Source organism: Hydra vulgaris, chromosome 10 (genome assembly GCF_038396675.1).
Source record: "Hydra vulgaris chromosome 10, alternate assembly HydraT2T_AEP".
Taxonomy (NCBI): domain Eukaryota; kingdom Metazoa; phylum Cnidaria; class Hydrozoa; order Anthoathecata; family Hydridae; genus Hydra; species Hydra vulgaris.
Window position 1 is genome coordinate 1,017,501 of NC_088929.1, and position 15,000 is coordinate 1,032,500.

The 15,000-nt window shown below is 27.2% G+C and overlaps 1 protein-coding gene across 5 annotated transcripts in view; it reads right to left on the reverse strand.

The window, feature by feature from the left end:
* The window catches only part of LOC136085711 (uncharacterized), a 123,538-nt gene that overhangs the window by 27,737 nt on the left and 80,801 nt on the right, over positions 1-15,000 (reverse strand). For 4 of the 5 annotated variants that reach the window (XM_065807032.1, XM_065807031.1, XM_065807030.1 and 1 more), the window contains 5 exons: positions 13,210-13,695; positions 12,733-12,768; positions 10,764-10,793; positions 10,494-10,632; positions 4,959-5,176 (listed from right to left, as the gene is read on the reverse strand). In XM_065807032.1, coding sequence (XP_065663104.1) covers positions 4,959-5,176; positions 10,494-10,632; positions 10,764-10,793; positions 12,733-12,768; positions 13,210-13,695 — 909 coding nt within the window. The remainder of the gene's footprint in view (positions 1-4,958; positions 5,177-10,493; positions 10,633-10,763; positions 10,794-12,732; positions 12,769-13,209; positions 13,696-15,000) is intronic. The other variant, XM_065807033.1, reaches the window with a different exon arrangement.

Here is a 15,000-nt window from a genome sequence, read left to right on the forward strand (position 1 = left end):
CTATCTGTGGATGCTCACCAAAAGAGATGAACAACATTGATGCCAGCATAATAAGAAATTACCAGGCGAAAGGCTTCCAGTATGGTTTATCTATACTGCATTGCTGGATTCGATGTTTTGAATGTTTTCTGCATATTGGTTACAAGTTGCCTATCAAAAAGTGGCAAGCAAGAACAGCAGAAGACAAAGCACAAGTTGCTGAAACAAAGTCTCACATCCAACAAGCTTTTTTTCAACAGATGGGCCTTGTTGTTGATCAACCAAAGTCTGGAGGATCTGGTACATCTAATGATGGCAATACTTCTCGACAAGCATTTACTGATGCCATTTTTTTTGCAAATATAACAGGAGTCAATAAGGAACTAATTTTAAAATTGCACATTATTTTGTCAAGCATATCAAGTGGCTATGAAATAAATACTGAAAAAATTACCATGATGTGTACAGAAACTGCAAAGTTGTTTGTGAAACTGTACCCATGGTACTACATACCACAAAGCCTCCAAAAACTGCTGATCCACAGTCCAGCCATCATTAATAGAATCTCACTGCCAATTTGAATGATGAGTGAAGAAGCACAGGAGGCAACAAACAAATTTTTCAAACGGTTTCGTGAACGTCATGCTCAAAAAGCTTCAAGATGTATGGCAAATGAGGACATTTTGAAAAGATTTTATGCTCATCTGATCCTGTCATAGCATCTTTGAGGCAAACCTGCACTTCAAAAAAGAAAGACTTTCCTGTTGAGGTTTTGGAGTTATTACTATCAGGAGATAACATTGTAAATTTGTAAATACTTTATTTAAATATATGCAGACATAGATGGTTGACTTAAAGTTTTAAATTTTGTTTTAATGAGTTGATAAGACATGAAAGTATTTTTTGCATAAGATTGTGTACCTATTAAAAACAGTAAAATGTAATTTTTTAATGTTTATTCTGTGGATTGTGTTTGAATTGAGTTAATAAGATGTGAAAAAATGCATTTTTTTATTTTTTTTGCTGTATTTATAATTATTAAAAAAAAAAAATTAATAAAATCATTTTTTTAGTCAAAAATATGTTTAGAAGCTTTAAGCATGTTATTTATATCAAATTTAATAATATTTAATAAAAAAATAATTTTGGCACAAAATTGGGCATTCTGAGGCACTGTGGGCCCCTCAAAAATAGGGCCCTAAAATCGAATTGCAACAAAATTAATTTAATTTTTGGAAAGTGCATACATTTTCATTAAAAAGCAATTGTGTTAAAAAATTTTACTTTTTTTTCTAAATTTTTTCGTGAAAAAAAAAATATGTTCTAAATATTTTCGTGAAAAAAAAAAAAAATTTAATGAGGAAAATTAAACAAGAAGCATTTTGTAACATTTAGTTCATAAGTATGAATAACAACTTTAACGAACAATCAACTCAACGATTTTATTTAACATTTGACATTTTTTTAATAACATTATGCTTTTTTATTAAAAGTTCAACCAAGAACCTTTTAAAATAGTATTTTCTAGAATCACTTGGTTCAACTTATCAAACCAAGTAAACAACTATAATTAGAGCTGTTTTTCTAATTAATTAAGGTTTACAATAGTAGTAAACATTATTTATTTGCAAAACGGCCTGATTAATTTTACAGATTGATATTAAAAACGGTATTTAATAAATTTGTTTTTTTATTACTTGTGCATAATGTTTTAAAATATTTAAAATAAAATGAATGCCTTTACTTTAAGAAAAATTTTGTACGCTTCTTAGTAAAATATCTTAGTAATTGAAGAAAGTAATTGTTTTAAATTTTAAATTGCATTAAACTTTAAGCGATATTTTGGACGCTTTTAAGTAAAGTAAATAAGCGCGCTGGGAAAAATGTAATCATAAATATTTAACATTTGTTTTCCTGTTTATTTTTAACAAACTTTTGCTTATTTATGTAGGCTATTTTACTTAAATTTAATAATAAAAAGTAGTGGAGTGTTATCTGTAAGTAAAATCAGTGCTCATAAACAATAGCAATTAAATTAACTAAATGTGTTAATTTACAGAACCTATTAACAGATATGGGAAGAAGCTATGAAAGTGGAGCTACAAAAAGAAAGAAAAAAGCAATGATAGAAGAAAACATATAGAAATGTCGAAAACATGAATGTCACGGTAATTCACCAACTTCAGCTAATCTTGTAAACTGTGGCATAAGAAAAGAGGCAAAAGTATTAGATTTTGTAGAGGACTCAATTAATGAAATTCAAACTTTAAACAAACAATTGAAACTTAATAAGGAGAGGGAATGTTTCCCTATTGATTTGCCATTAAATAGGAAAAGTGATCCAGGACTTTAGAAAACTCTTTCAGCTGAGGATATACAATTTTGGATAGAGAATGGTCCGTTAAAATGTCAAAATGCAGATTAGGACTTTAAATCCTCTAAATTGATGTATCAAGATTGCAATCGATATTGCTCAAAAAGCTTGTTTATGGGGAAAAAAGTAAATGGTGAAACGTTTAATAGAGAATGGTTTATATATTTATTTTTAAATATAAATATTTTATATTCAACCAGCATTAGGTAGTGTATTCTGATTTGTCTGCAAGCTTTTTGAACCTTCAAAATGTGCTTTAACTTTTATGGGATTTAAAGATTAAAAAAATTCCATCTTTATATCCCATAAAGCATGAACACTCATCAGACCACAGAAAAGCTTCTTTAGCATACTTTCACAGAAAAAAAATCAAGATTTTTTAAAATGATCAACTTCTTAACGAAATTCGCAAAGAAAAAAACTACTGAAGAGAGGTTCTAAGAAGAGTTACAGCTGTACTTTGTACATTGATTGAAAGAAACTTAGCTTTTAGAGATTCAAATGAAAAATTTGGGTCTGAGAGCAACAAGAATTTTATTGCTCTACTTGAGTTGATTGCTCAGTTTGATCCTTTATTGACCAAACACATAAAAAATTATGGTGACAGTGGTTCTGGAAAAAATAAACTACCTCAAAAAGAATACATGTGATGAATTAACTGTACTGATGGCAAGAAAAGTTTTGCAATCAATCAGCGACGATGTTTTAAAATCTAATTATATTGGATTATCAGTAGATTCAACACCTGATTTGAGTCAGAAAGATCGACAATGTGTGATTTTAAGGTACATTGATCAAATTTCTTATGAGCCTATTGAAAGATTTGTCAACTTCATTCACATTGATAATCACACCAGGGAAAACTTAGCAAATGCTACCATGGACATTTTATGAAAATTTTTGTTTTTATTAATTACTTAAAGAATTGTTTTCTAATTTTTAAGGTCAACTTTCACTGATACTTTTTTTTGGTTTTGATATATAAAGTTTTTGCTGACAACTATTGAAAAATAAATAAACAGGCCGAGGTGGGGTTGGGGGGTCTTAATAAACATGGGGTGAGTGGGAAAATTTTTCTAAAATTATAAAATGTCTTCATTTTAATAGGGACTCGAGAGTAATATAGTTTGTAAAGAAATTCTTTAATTAAGTTTTTCAACTTAGGGGTTGTCCATAAAGTACGCTTATAGGTGGGAGGGAGGAGTTCTTCAAAAAGCGTACGAAAGCATATGGAAGGTAGGGAAGGGTGAAGGAGGAGGGGGAGAGTTTAATTTAAAAGCACATACATTGATTTTCTAATTTATCATAATTAACCAGCTAATCAATAGAAAAGTTAAAATTTTTGGATGTTTGGAAAGGGAGGGGGGGGGGTGGGGGAAAAAAAGCAATTGAGGGCTATATTGTTCCCAGGCTTCCGCCATCCCAATTTTTTGCTAGGTTTCCTCATTTGGCATTGGTATAAACATACTTAAATTTGGAGTTTGCACAATGCGAGAAAGTGTTATATCTGGAGCATTATGCGGGCGCCCATGCACACATGCCACCCCTTATATACTAACCCTGAGTAAGATGTATTTCAGGTAACCTATTTTTTGAGTCAACAAAAAACAGGTTTTAGCAGTGTCGTGGCTAATGGGTCAGAAGCCCTCTCAAAAAAACATGTCATTAGGGTCTCAAAACTTTCCAAATTTTACTGCTAGGTCTCGCTAAAATAAAAAGCTTCTTAAATTAGCAAAAGCTTCTTAAATTAGCAAAAGCTTCTTAAAATAGCTTTCCCCTCACCCAATTATAGGGTATGGGTAGCCTACCCTTGGCACTGGGTTTTACGGTTTGTTTTTAATATTACTGATCTCGCGTAACTCGTTTTTTACTGACTTACTAAAGAGGTGTGTCTGAAAAACATCCGCCTTAAGTATAGTTTATTTTTACTTGATCGTCATTAAAACAAAAAAAGTACAATATGACTTGACCGGGGATCGAGCTCAGACCTCCGCCGTCAAAGAATAGATCATTAATCTCTCGGCCAAGCACACCCATTATGAACAGGGAATTTAACTTTATTAAATTTAATATTTGTATATATATTCGAAGATATTTTTTAAATTGGGATCCCGTGCAACAAACTAGGCACGGAAACTGATATAAAGTATCTAAGGTACCATAAGATACCTTATGGTACCTTAGATACTTTATATGACTTTACGGTCATATAAAGTATCTTAGGTACCATAAGGTATCTTAGATACTTTATACAACTAAGTCGTACACAAGATCAAGTTATAAGGTACCTTCACCTTTTTTTTTTCCAATAAACTATTTTATTGAAAAATAAAAAAGTTAGGGAGGAGAGGGGGCAATTTACATACTTTTTAAGAGGTGTGGAGACTTAAAAGTACTCATGGTAACAAGGTCAAGGGGAGTCAAATTTTAAAATTTTTGGCGTATGTACTTTATGGACAATTTCTAAAAATTTTTTATTATTAACATTTATTTTAAATCATTTAACTTGTTAATTTTTAATTCTTTTTCAGTTATAAACACTCATTAGGTATGCATAATATATATAAGAAAAGCAATTAAAGATTTTCTTTTTCAAATTACTTACCTTTTACAAGTTTAACAGCAACATTGGAAGTGTTTCGTAAGATATCATAAAAGTCAGGATTTTGTTTCATGTTTTTTCTTTTTGAAAGAACAGATGAACTAAGTTTTGCAATAAAAACAGTACCAAATGCTCCTTTTCCAATTTTTTTATCCTTAATAATATCTTCAGGGAATATCTCCCATTCATCTGTTGATAACTCATCACAACCAATGTGTTGACTAAAAATGAAAAAAAAAAGAAGTAGCAGTACTTTCCACATGTTCTACTAATTTAGGGAGGTGTGAAGTCTTCAAACATACAGGAAAAAAACCTGCCAAATGCACATCAATATGCACTAAAGTGTGGGTACATATGAATATATATATTTTTTTATTTTAAACATCTTCACTTGCAACAAGCTTTGCAACCAACAACTAATTAAAGTTGGAAGTTACTGGAAAAGAAAAGATGAATATTGTAGAGCAAGATAATGATTGAAAGACAACTTAAAGGATAGCAAATTATATTACTCAGGAAAGCAAGATGAAGGAAGCAAATTCCAAAGACCTGATGTTCGAGGATAAAACTCCAGAAATATGAGTAGATGGAATAAGAGACGCTAGCTTTTAAAGCAGTGCCCATTATAGTATTTGTAGAAAAGAGAAAGAGAAGCAACATTACGACAATGTTATAATGGTGGAGGTTGACTGCAAGAGCAGTTCCAACTATGTTTACAATGCGGTTTTGTACCTTGTCTAAAAGAAAAAGGGCATCATTAGAAGATCTAAAAAGTTCTAGAAACTTCAGAAAGATTCTAGAAAGTTAGAGAAGTTCTAAAAACTTTGGCAAAGTTCTAGAAGCTTTGAAAAGTTCAAGAAACTTCGAAAAGTTCTAGAAACAACAAAATAGTTATAGAAACTTCAAGAAGTTCTAACAACTTTAGAAAAGTTCTGGAAACCTTGAAAAGTTCTAGAAACTTTGAGAAGTTCTACAAACTTGGGTAAGTTTCTAGAAAGTTTGAGAAGTTTAAAAAATTTTTTGTAAAGTTCTAGAAACATTGGAAAAGTTCTAGAAACATTTGAAAAGTTCATCACACTGTCATCACACTGATCCTTGAAATTACATACCTATTTCCATCACCTCTGCAGTTGGAAAAATAATGGAATGAATAATGTGTGATATCATGACTGAACACCTAGTAAAATATAATTTTTATCTTGGCATCAACATGGTTTTGTCGGACTAGATCACACATTACTAATCTTCTTGACGTATTAGATATTAATACTAAAGCTTGATTGTGCCAGATTGTTTATTTTGGTAGACTTGCTAAAGCTTTTGATGTGTGTCACATGTTTTGCTTCATCTCAAGTTGGCTGGCTATGGTTTTTGCAAAAAAATCTCCCTATTGCCTCAAGACTGTAGATAACAGCATGCTGTTTTTAGCAGGTTCGTCTCTGAATGGATGAATGTCTTGAGTGGTGTTCCTCAAGGATTGGTTATAGGATCTCCGCTATTTTTGCTCTTCCTAAATAATATTTTAGAATTAGCTAAAAATACTTGTAAACTTTTTGCCAATGATAGCATATTGGTAGCCAAAATAAAGTCAGTTATTGATTTGGCGTAAGTTCAGGATACATTTTATACTTTTTGTGGTTGGTTAAGACTTTGGCGCATGGAGTTCAGTATAAATAAATGCAAAGTACTTAAGTTGTTTTAAGTACTGTGGTTTCTCAGAATTTGACATCCTCCTGCCAATGTTTGACACAAATGGTAGTCACATTTTTCTTGAAGCTGTATCTATCAAAAGAACATTGGGTATCCTAGTTAATAATAAACTCAATAGTCAGAACAGATTAGAAAACTTAAAAGAAAACCATAAAAGAAATGTTTATAATTAAATGTTGCGATAAACTTTTTTATCTACCATTTTTTTTATTTTGCAAGCCCAAGTATATTTATTTATACAAGTTTTTATAGCAATAAAAAGAAATTCCTTAAACCTCTATTGAACAGTAAAAACAAGTGAATAACAAAAAACAAAAAAGTTTTATCTTATATTATCGCTGTTTATGTTATTTTTTTTTTAATTTTGTTTTATGGTAATGATCGATTGTTTTGCTTGAAACCCGCAAATATTGAACGCAAACACGCTTGAAGCAAACCAATACAAAATATATAATAAAAATAAGGTCTTGCAATGTCATACTTTATATAAAATATTTATTTATTCAAAATGTATTTATTTTAAACAGCAACTTTACATAATTAACAGTTTATGCACTATTTAAAAAGTGAACAAAAAAATCCTTAAAGCTTAAAAAATTGATTAAAAAGTTATTGAAATTATTCTTTTAATTTTTAATATGTTAAATTTATGTGTAATATTCAGATTATGAAACAATTGTGTAATATTTTCTAATTTTTATAAATATATAAAATGTTTATAATTCACAACCGGACTCGAAAACCAGTTTACTTTTAGGGAACACAATAGGTTGTAAGAGCATCAGGAAAGAAGGAAAAATGATTATATTAGAGTAAGCATAAGAAATAAAATTAGACGATGTTGGACAGATGTCCAGTATCAGAGCACAAAGTTAATGCAAAATAACTTATATTATTTATTGTTTACATACATTTCACCAGCATTTTAGTAGAAGCCAAAAAACAGGGGAGCGCATTCAATAAAGTAGAATGAGCTTATGTTTATCCCTCAGTCGGTTGATCTTCTCGCGGCCAGACCTTAACTGACACCTCGCATAAGGAGGAATATGTATGAACAGCAGCAGAATGCCACCTCAAGATAAATCACCATAGCAATAGATCAAATATATGATGCTAAGGGCGTTGACTGGTAAGGATGAGAATATATTATAAAAATTATTATTCTGGTTAATAAAGTATAAGTTTAAAGGTGGAGCACATTAAAAATTAAATAAAGTTATCCTATCTTATTTTGACATATTAAACCTCTATTGTTGTTAAATTATTTATTAATTTAATTGATTATGCTAATGTATAAGATTATTTTATACTTAACATTAGTAAAGAATTACATATATTTTAATAGAAAAAAGGTAATATGAGTCAAATTGGCCCAGAATATAACAAAGTGTGTAAACGACATATGGTGATTGAGGCCTACTAAATAAATGCATGTGTGTTTATGTCTTTCATACTAAAGAAATAATTTTAATCTATGAACTAATCAACAGGTATATGAATATTGTTATGGATCAATACGTGAGCAAATCTCAAAAAGCTTAAATGGAATCAAGTGAAAAAAGTAAAAAGAGAAAAATATGTTTGCCCACGCAATATGCAAACCCTGGTCTCTGCGGCCATAAGTGATGTCTTAACCAAATGAGCTAAACATTAACATGCTTAGCTAAAACTTAATATATAATTATTCTAAAATTTAGATGCTATGTTAAATAAGATTTGTAGAAAAAAATACGTATGCAAAAAGTATTCCACAAACCAGGTATATGAATGGTAATGTGAGCCTTAAATTGTTCTTAATATGTTTGTGTAAAAAATATATTTGGACATGTGCAGTGGAATGCTAATATGACAAATTTCTGAAGAAAAAGAGGCATGTGTCATGGAGTATACATGTATCTACTGCTTAAAAATAGATGCAGGCGCTGTGGATAATTCATGCTTAAATTAATTAAAAAATAGGGATAGGCGCAGTGGAGTGCGCATGCATAGACTGACTTAAATAGGGATTGGCGCAGTGGAGTGTTGCTACATTGACTGACTAAAAAAGGGACAGGTGCAGTGGAGCTTAACTCGCAAGTGCAAAAGGGTTTTTGGTAAGAGCAAGCACTCTAAAAAATTATTTTATTAATCTTAGTATTTTTAAGAAAGCCTGCTGCTCTTACCTCATTATACAAAAATATTAAAACGGTTAATAATAATAAATTCTTTTTATATACTAGAAAATAAAAAAATTAAAAATTTTTTTTAGCGCCTGTGATAGGGGTGAGCATGTGTGTGTGCATGATATGCGTGTATGAATAATATGCGTGATAACATAATATGCGTGAGAACAATTTTAGGAACGAGCCTTAGGACAAAGAGAAAAACAAAGATAGAGAAAATATATATAAGAAAGATAAAGGAAAAGTATTTCTAAGACCTCAGGATGGAACTAGAGAAGATGTGACTAATGGAAAATATAATATAAAAAGTGAAAAAACATTTATAAATTTGTACACGTATATTTATCTCATTACTTATAAAAAATATTAGAGATAGGGGGCCTTGAAAGCTTAGGCGTATAAAAACAAAAAACTGGGCACTTAAAAAATGCTCAAAAAACAGGGGATAAAAAACGCATAAATACAAACGGCCATATCGACAAAACTGTGTTTACATCATGGCGCATTTAAAACTAGAGCCGAAATGTGTACCTATGCCTCACTTATCTAACTTATAAACTTAAAAAATTAGAAAAGTTAAAAACCTTTAAGAAGTAAATTTAATTAAAATTCAGACTTGAAAAGGTGTGTGGGTATATGTGTATGCTGACTGAGATAATATATACTCTTAGCCTTAGAAAATTCAATATACATTAAAAGCAAAACCTTTGTATTGTAGAAATAAAAACTTAAAAAACACCTAAGCATAGTAAAATATATTTTCAACACACAAACTGTTAGTGCTTACTAACGAAAAAATATTATAAGGTAACATATCATAATGATGTAATTTTGAAAACAATAAACAGACAAAAACCTAGTTACTAATACGAAAAACCAAAAATATTTTTTATTTAAAACCGGACAAACAAGAAAATAAAATGATTATTAAAAAGCATATATTAGAATTAGCGCATGTGGGACTTCAAAAAGATACCCATAAAAATAAATTAGTGTTTGAGAAAAAAGCAAACGAATTAGGTAGTGTAAATACCAGATTCTCATCAGGAAATGGTTATTGTATTGACCCTTTTGAGATAATTGTGTTGTAATTCTTGGAAACCATAGTTTTTAGTTGGTTGAAGATTATAACGGAATTATTGAGAGTTCTCTCGCAAAATATATGCAAAAGCGTAGAAAATGTTTAACTACAACATCTGATCAAGAAGTTCAGAAAAGTTTAGTAGACTTTGATCAAACATATGTAACAAATGATACAGATGACACAGATAGTGATATTGATAGCAAAGATGATATTTTAACAGACACTCTTCGTGAAATAATTAACTGTTAGAAAATATATATTGTATAATACTGTATATAAATGTATATAAATATATATATATATATATAAATATATATATATGTATAAATATATATATATATTTATATATACATATATATATATATATATATATATATATATATATATATATATATATATATATATATATATATATATATATATTTATATATATATATATATATATATATATATATATATATATATATATATATATATATATATATATATATATATATATATATATGTATACATATATATACATATATATATATATATATATATATATATATAAACTATTATAATGATGTTTATTGCACTTACTCAATAGTGTAAGGATTAAGGTTCATTGACTTTCGGGGTTTTTTTCTGCAAAATCTCCACACAGCAATAACAAAAATAACTGCAATTAAAACAGTTAAAACAGGAACTAATATGGTAACAGAGATTACTGATACTTTGTCTAAAGTAATAAAAAATTTCAAAACTTTAAAGTTTCTATAAAATTATTATTGAAAAATAAAATTATAAATAGAGTTATTTTCTAGATTGTCACAGAAAAGCAGAATTCAAAGTATAGTATAACAAACTTACTATTAGTTGGATATGAAGTTGTAATTAAAACTAAACAAAAAAATTATAAAAAAGTAAAGTTAAAAAATTCTTGTTTTAAATTTATGTCCAATACAAATAAATATCTATAATTTAAATCAGGTATTTCTTTTGATATTTCCAACTAGAGACCAATCTCAGTTCTTTAATAGTTTTTCCAAGATTTTTGAGTGTGTTATATAATAAACACTTAATACTTTCTCAAATGTTAACAATATTCTTAAAAATAAGCAATTTGGGTTTGAGTTTGTTCATTCAACAGATCATGCAACCATTAATCTGGCACATAAAATATTTAAAGCATTTGATGAAAAAAATTTACTTTAGGTGTCTTTGTTGATCTAAGAAAATTGTTTGATACCATTGATCATAATATCCTTCTATATAAACTTAAAAATTATTGCATTGTAAATTTTAACTTAACTTGGTTTATGAGTTATTTAACAAATAGAAAGCATTTGGCTATCATATAAATGCATTTTATATGACAGCAAAAAAACGGATTTGAAGACAATTATCTACGGCCACTTTTGTTTTTCATTTATATAAATGCCTTGGGTGAATTCTTAACTTAACTTTTTTGCTGACAATACTAAGGTATTTTATTATATTAAAGACATCAATGATTTATTTGCAACAGTAATGAAAGACCTTGCAAAACTAATCAAAGAAATTGTCCATAAATATTAAAAAGACAAAATATACTTTCTCCCATCATCTTCATGAAAAAGATAACAATCCCTTAAAACTTTTTCTAAATAACTTTTATGTCTAGAGAGAGCATTCTTTGTCATTTCTAGGTGTAATTTTGAATGAAAATGTAACATGAAAAGAGCACATACCAAAATCCAGAATAAAAAATATCTAAAAATATAGGCTTCATATAAAAAGCAAAAGAGCTGTTAAAGCAAACCTGTTTCAAATTCATTTACTTTTCTTTTTTTTATTGCTCTCTAAACTATGCTAATGTTACTAGGTGCAGCACTAATGTACCTAAAAATAATAATTCAGTGTGATAAGCATTAAAACTAGCAATAACAGCTGTAATAGCTGATACATAAAAAGAAAGAACTCGGTTTCATCAGAAATAAAAAAAAAGTTTTCCTAAGAAAATGAAAAAAGATACAGAATAAAGAGATTGATAATTAGAAAAAAAACGTCAGACCCAAACCTCATTTCACAACAAATAGATAAATTAATACAAAGCTTAAGCCAAGGCTAAGCAATTGACTATTAAAGTTCTTTCAAATCAAATAATAACCATCAACAACGTAATCTAAAGACAAAACAGCCAAATTCAAATTTACTTCTACCATATTTTACCTTATAATACCTCATTAATAAGTCACTTCAAATTTCAATTTTAAAGTACCACTTCAAAACCAATAGCAAACAGGTTAAAATGAGTTTAGAACTGTAACCTCGTTAAGAGGTAACAAATAAAAACCTGTGAATTTATCAAGAAAACCATTTAAAGTTGAAGATGATATATAAAAACAAATAGATTTAGCTGGCAAAGCAATTGATTTAATATTGGATGCAAAAACTGCTAACACATACAAAAATAGCAACCTTTTTTAAAATAATTCTTTTATTTATTAAAAACTGTGTGCATGTACAACAACAATGTACTGAACCAAAGTAATTAAGGCTTTAACAGCTGTTTTATGTTAAAAATAAGTCCAACTTTGTTTTAAACTCGTTAAGTGTTTTAGAATCTACAATGTTTTGATCGAAGTTATTCCAGCTGTTAATAACACGATTTGTTAAGAAATCTCTTAGGATTATATATATTAGTCACTATTCATAATCTTTAAAAACATCTAATTGTCATCACTTTACAAAATATATTTATTTTATTTTAATGAAATTTTAAAAAACTAATAATAAAATAGCTTTATAAAATACCTTAAGGTAATACCTAAGTACCACCAAAACAAGAAAGTTATACCTTTAGTTATGATAACAATAGGCTTCATTTCTTTGGCTGACACAAAAAGTAAAATATAATTACACTAAAAACCATACTTAATAATAATAAATTAACAACAAAATTAACAATTAATATTAAATACTAAGCCTGTTAAAAATTTTAAATCAAAAAGTATTAGACAAGAAAACTCACTAAAATTCCAATTAAGTAAACAAAACAAAATAATTAAAATATCGCCTAAATAAATAACATTAATAATAATAATAATAATAATAATAATAATAATAATAATAATAATAATAATAATAATAATAAAACTAGCTATATTAACAATAATAATAATGATAATAATAATAATAATAATAATAATAATAATAATAATAATAATAATAATAAAAACAGCAGTTTTTATTATAATTTTTATTTTGAATTAATTAATTTTAAATAAAGAAATTAAATGAAAAAGTATCAAAAAAAAAAAAAAAAAAAACTTACTTGAATTTCCATTGACAACTAACAAGTTCTTTATTGAACCATTTTGAGCCTCTGTCCATGGATTTGAACCATATACTTTGACATTAACATAGCTATGAACTTGATGGTTTATTATAGAAAAGACAACTTCTTTATTTATAATGATTGTGTATATATAAAATGAACCATTAAAAACTTGACAAATTACAATATTCGACCACTGATTAACTTCAAATGCATTTGTTGAAAAATTATGTACATATCCATTATTTAAAAATGATAGTTCAAGTACGCCATTACCTTGTGAATTGAACCAGATTCCTAGTATTTTATCACCATAATTAGAATAATCAAAACCATTAGTAAAATGAATAACATTGCGGGAACCAAAATTGAATTTAATAGGATTAAAATCAAGTGAAACAAAGTACTCTTTATCTAGGACCGGAATCACAGCTAATAATTTTCCCTTTACTAATGGAATAAAAAAATTGCCAACAATGTATTCTAAAATATAAAAAAGTCCTTCAAACCAAACAATCTACCAGCTAAACCTAATACTAATCTCAAATCATTTATTGTGCTGTGAAAAAAGTCTTAAAACAAGTGTTTTTCATACTATCTATCTATTTATTGACAACATTTATTTGATAAAAAAAATTGGCAATTGAGTTTTAAAAGTTTTTACTGTTTATAAAAATTGTTTTATATTTTATTATTTTATTAGAATGGAGGCATTTTAAGAATCATTAAAATAATTAAAAATTTCACTATATAATTGAATATACTATATATTGTCAATATACTATATATTATAATATACTATATATATAATATACGAATATATATATATACGAATATATACAATATACGAATATATATAATATACTATATATATAATATACGAATATATTATATTTTAATCACTATATATTGTTAAAGTAATTAATAAATAAAATATTTAATTCACTCCTTAAAATTAAAATTATTTATCAGTTAAAATTATTTATCAGTTAAAATTATTTTATCAATAAAGTTATTTATATATATACGAATATATATAATATACGAATATATATAATATACTATATATATAATATACGAATATACTATATTTTAATCACTATATATTGTTAAAGTAATTAATAAATAAAATATTTAATTCACTCCTTAAAATTAAAATTATTTATCAGTTAAAATTATTTATCAGTTAAAATTATTTTATCAATAAAGTTATTTATATTTTATCAAAATAATTTACAGTGTAATAATTTTATATTTATAAAATAGTGTAATCTAATCAAAATTATTTGCATTTAAATCGGTGCTCTTTTTAGTTTTTAAAATTTTTTTTTTGTTGCAATAACCACGTCTTTATAAATTTTTTTTTGTTGTTGCAATAACCACGTCTTTATAAATTTTTTTTTTGTTGCAATAACCACGTCTTTATAAATTTTTTTTTTGTTGCAATAACCACGTCTTTATAAATTTTTTTTTTTTGTTGCAATAACTACGTCTCTATAAAAGCATTGCATTTAATTTTTTTTTTTTTTTTTTTTTTATTATAAAAATGACTTGATTTTTTTCTTTTTAGTTAAAGCGATAATTATAACTGTCATGTAATTTACAATAATAATGATAATTACAATTATAATAAAGAGAAAAAAACATACTGTTGTGAGAGTCATAAATTGCTCCTGTAAATGGATTTAGGGAAGTGTGGGCAAGAGCGAGAGCTAAAGCTATGTTTACGAGAGCAAGAGCTAAAGCTACATTATGATTACTTGCCTTACATCTTTCTGTTATGCACCA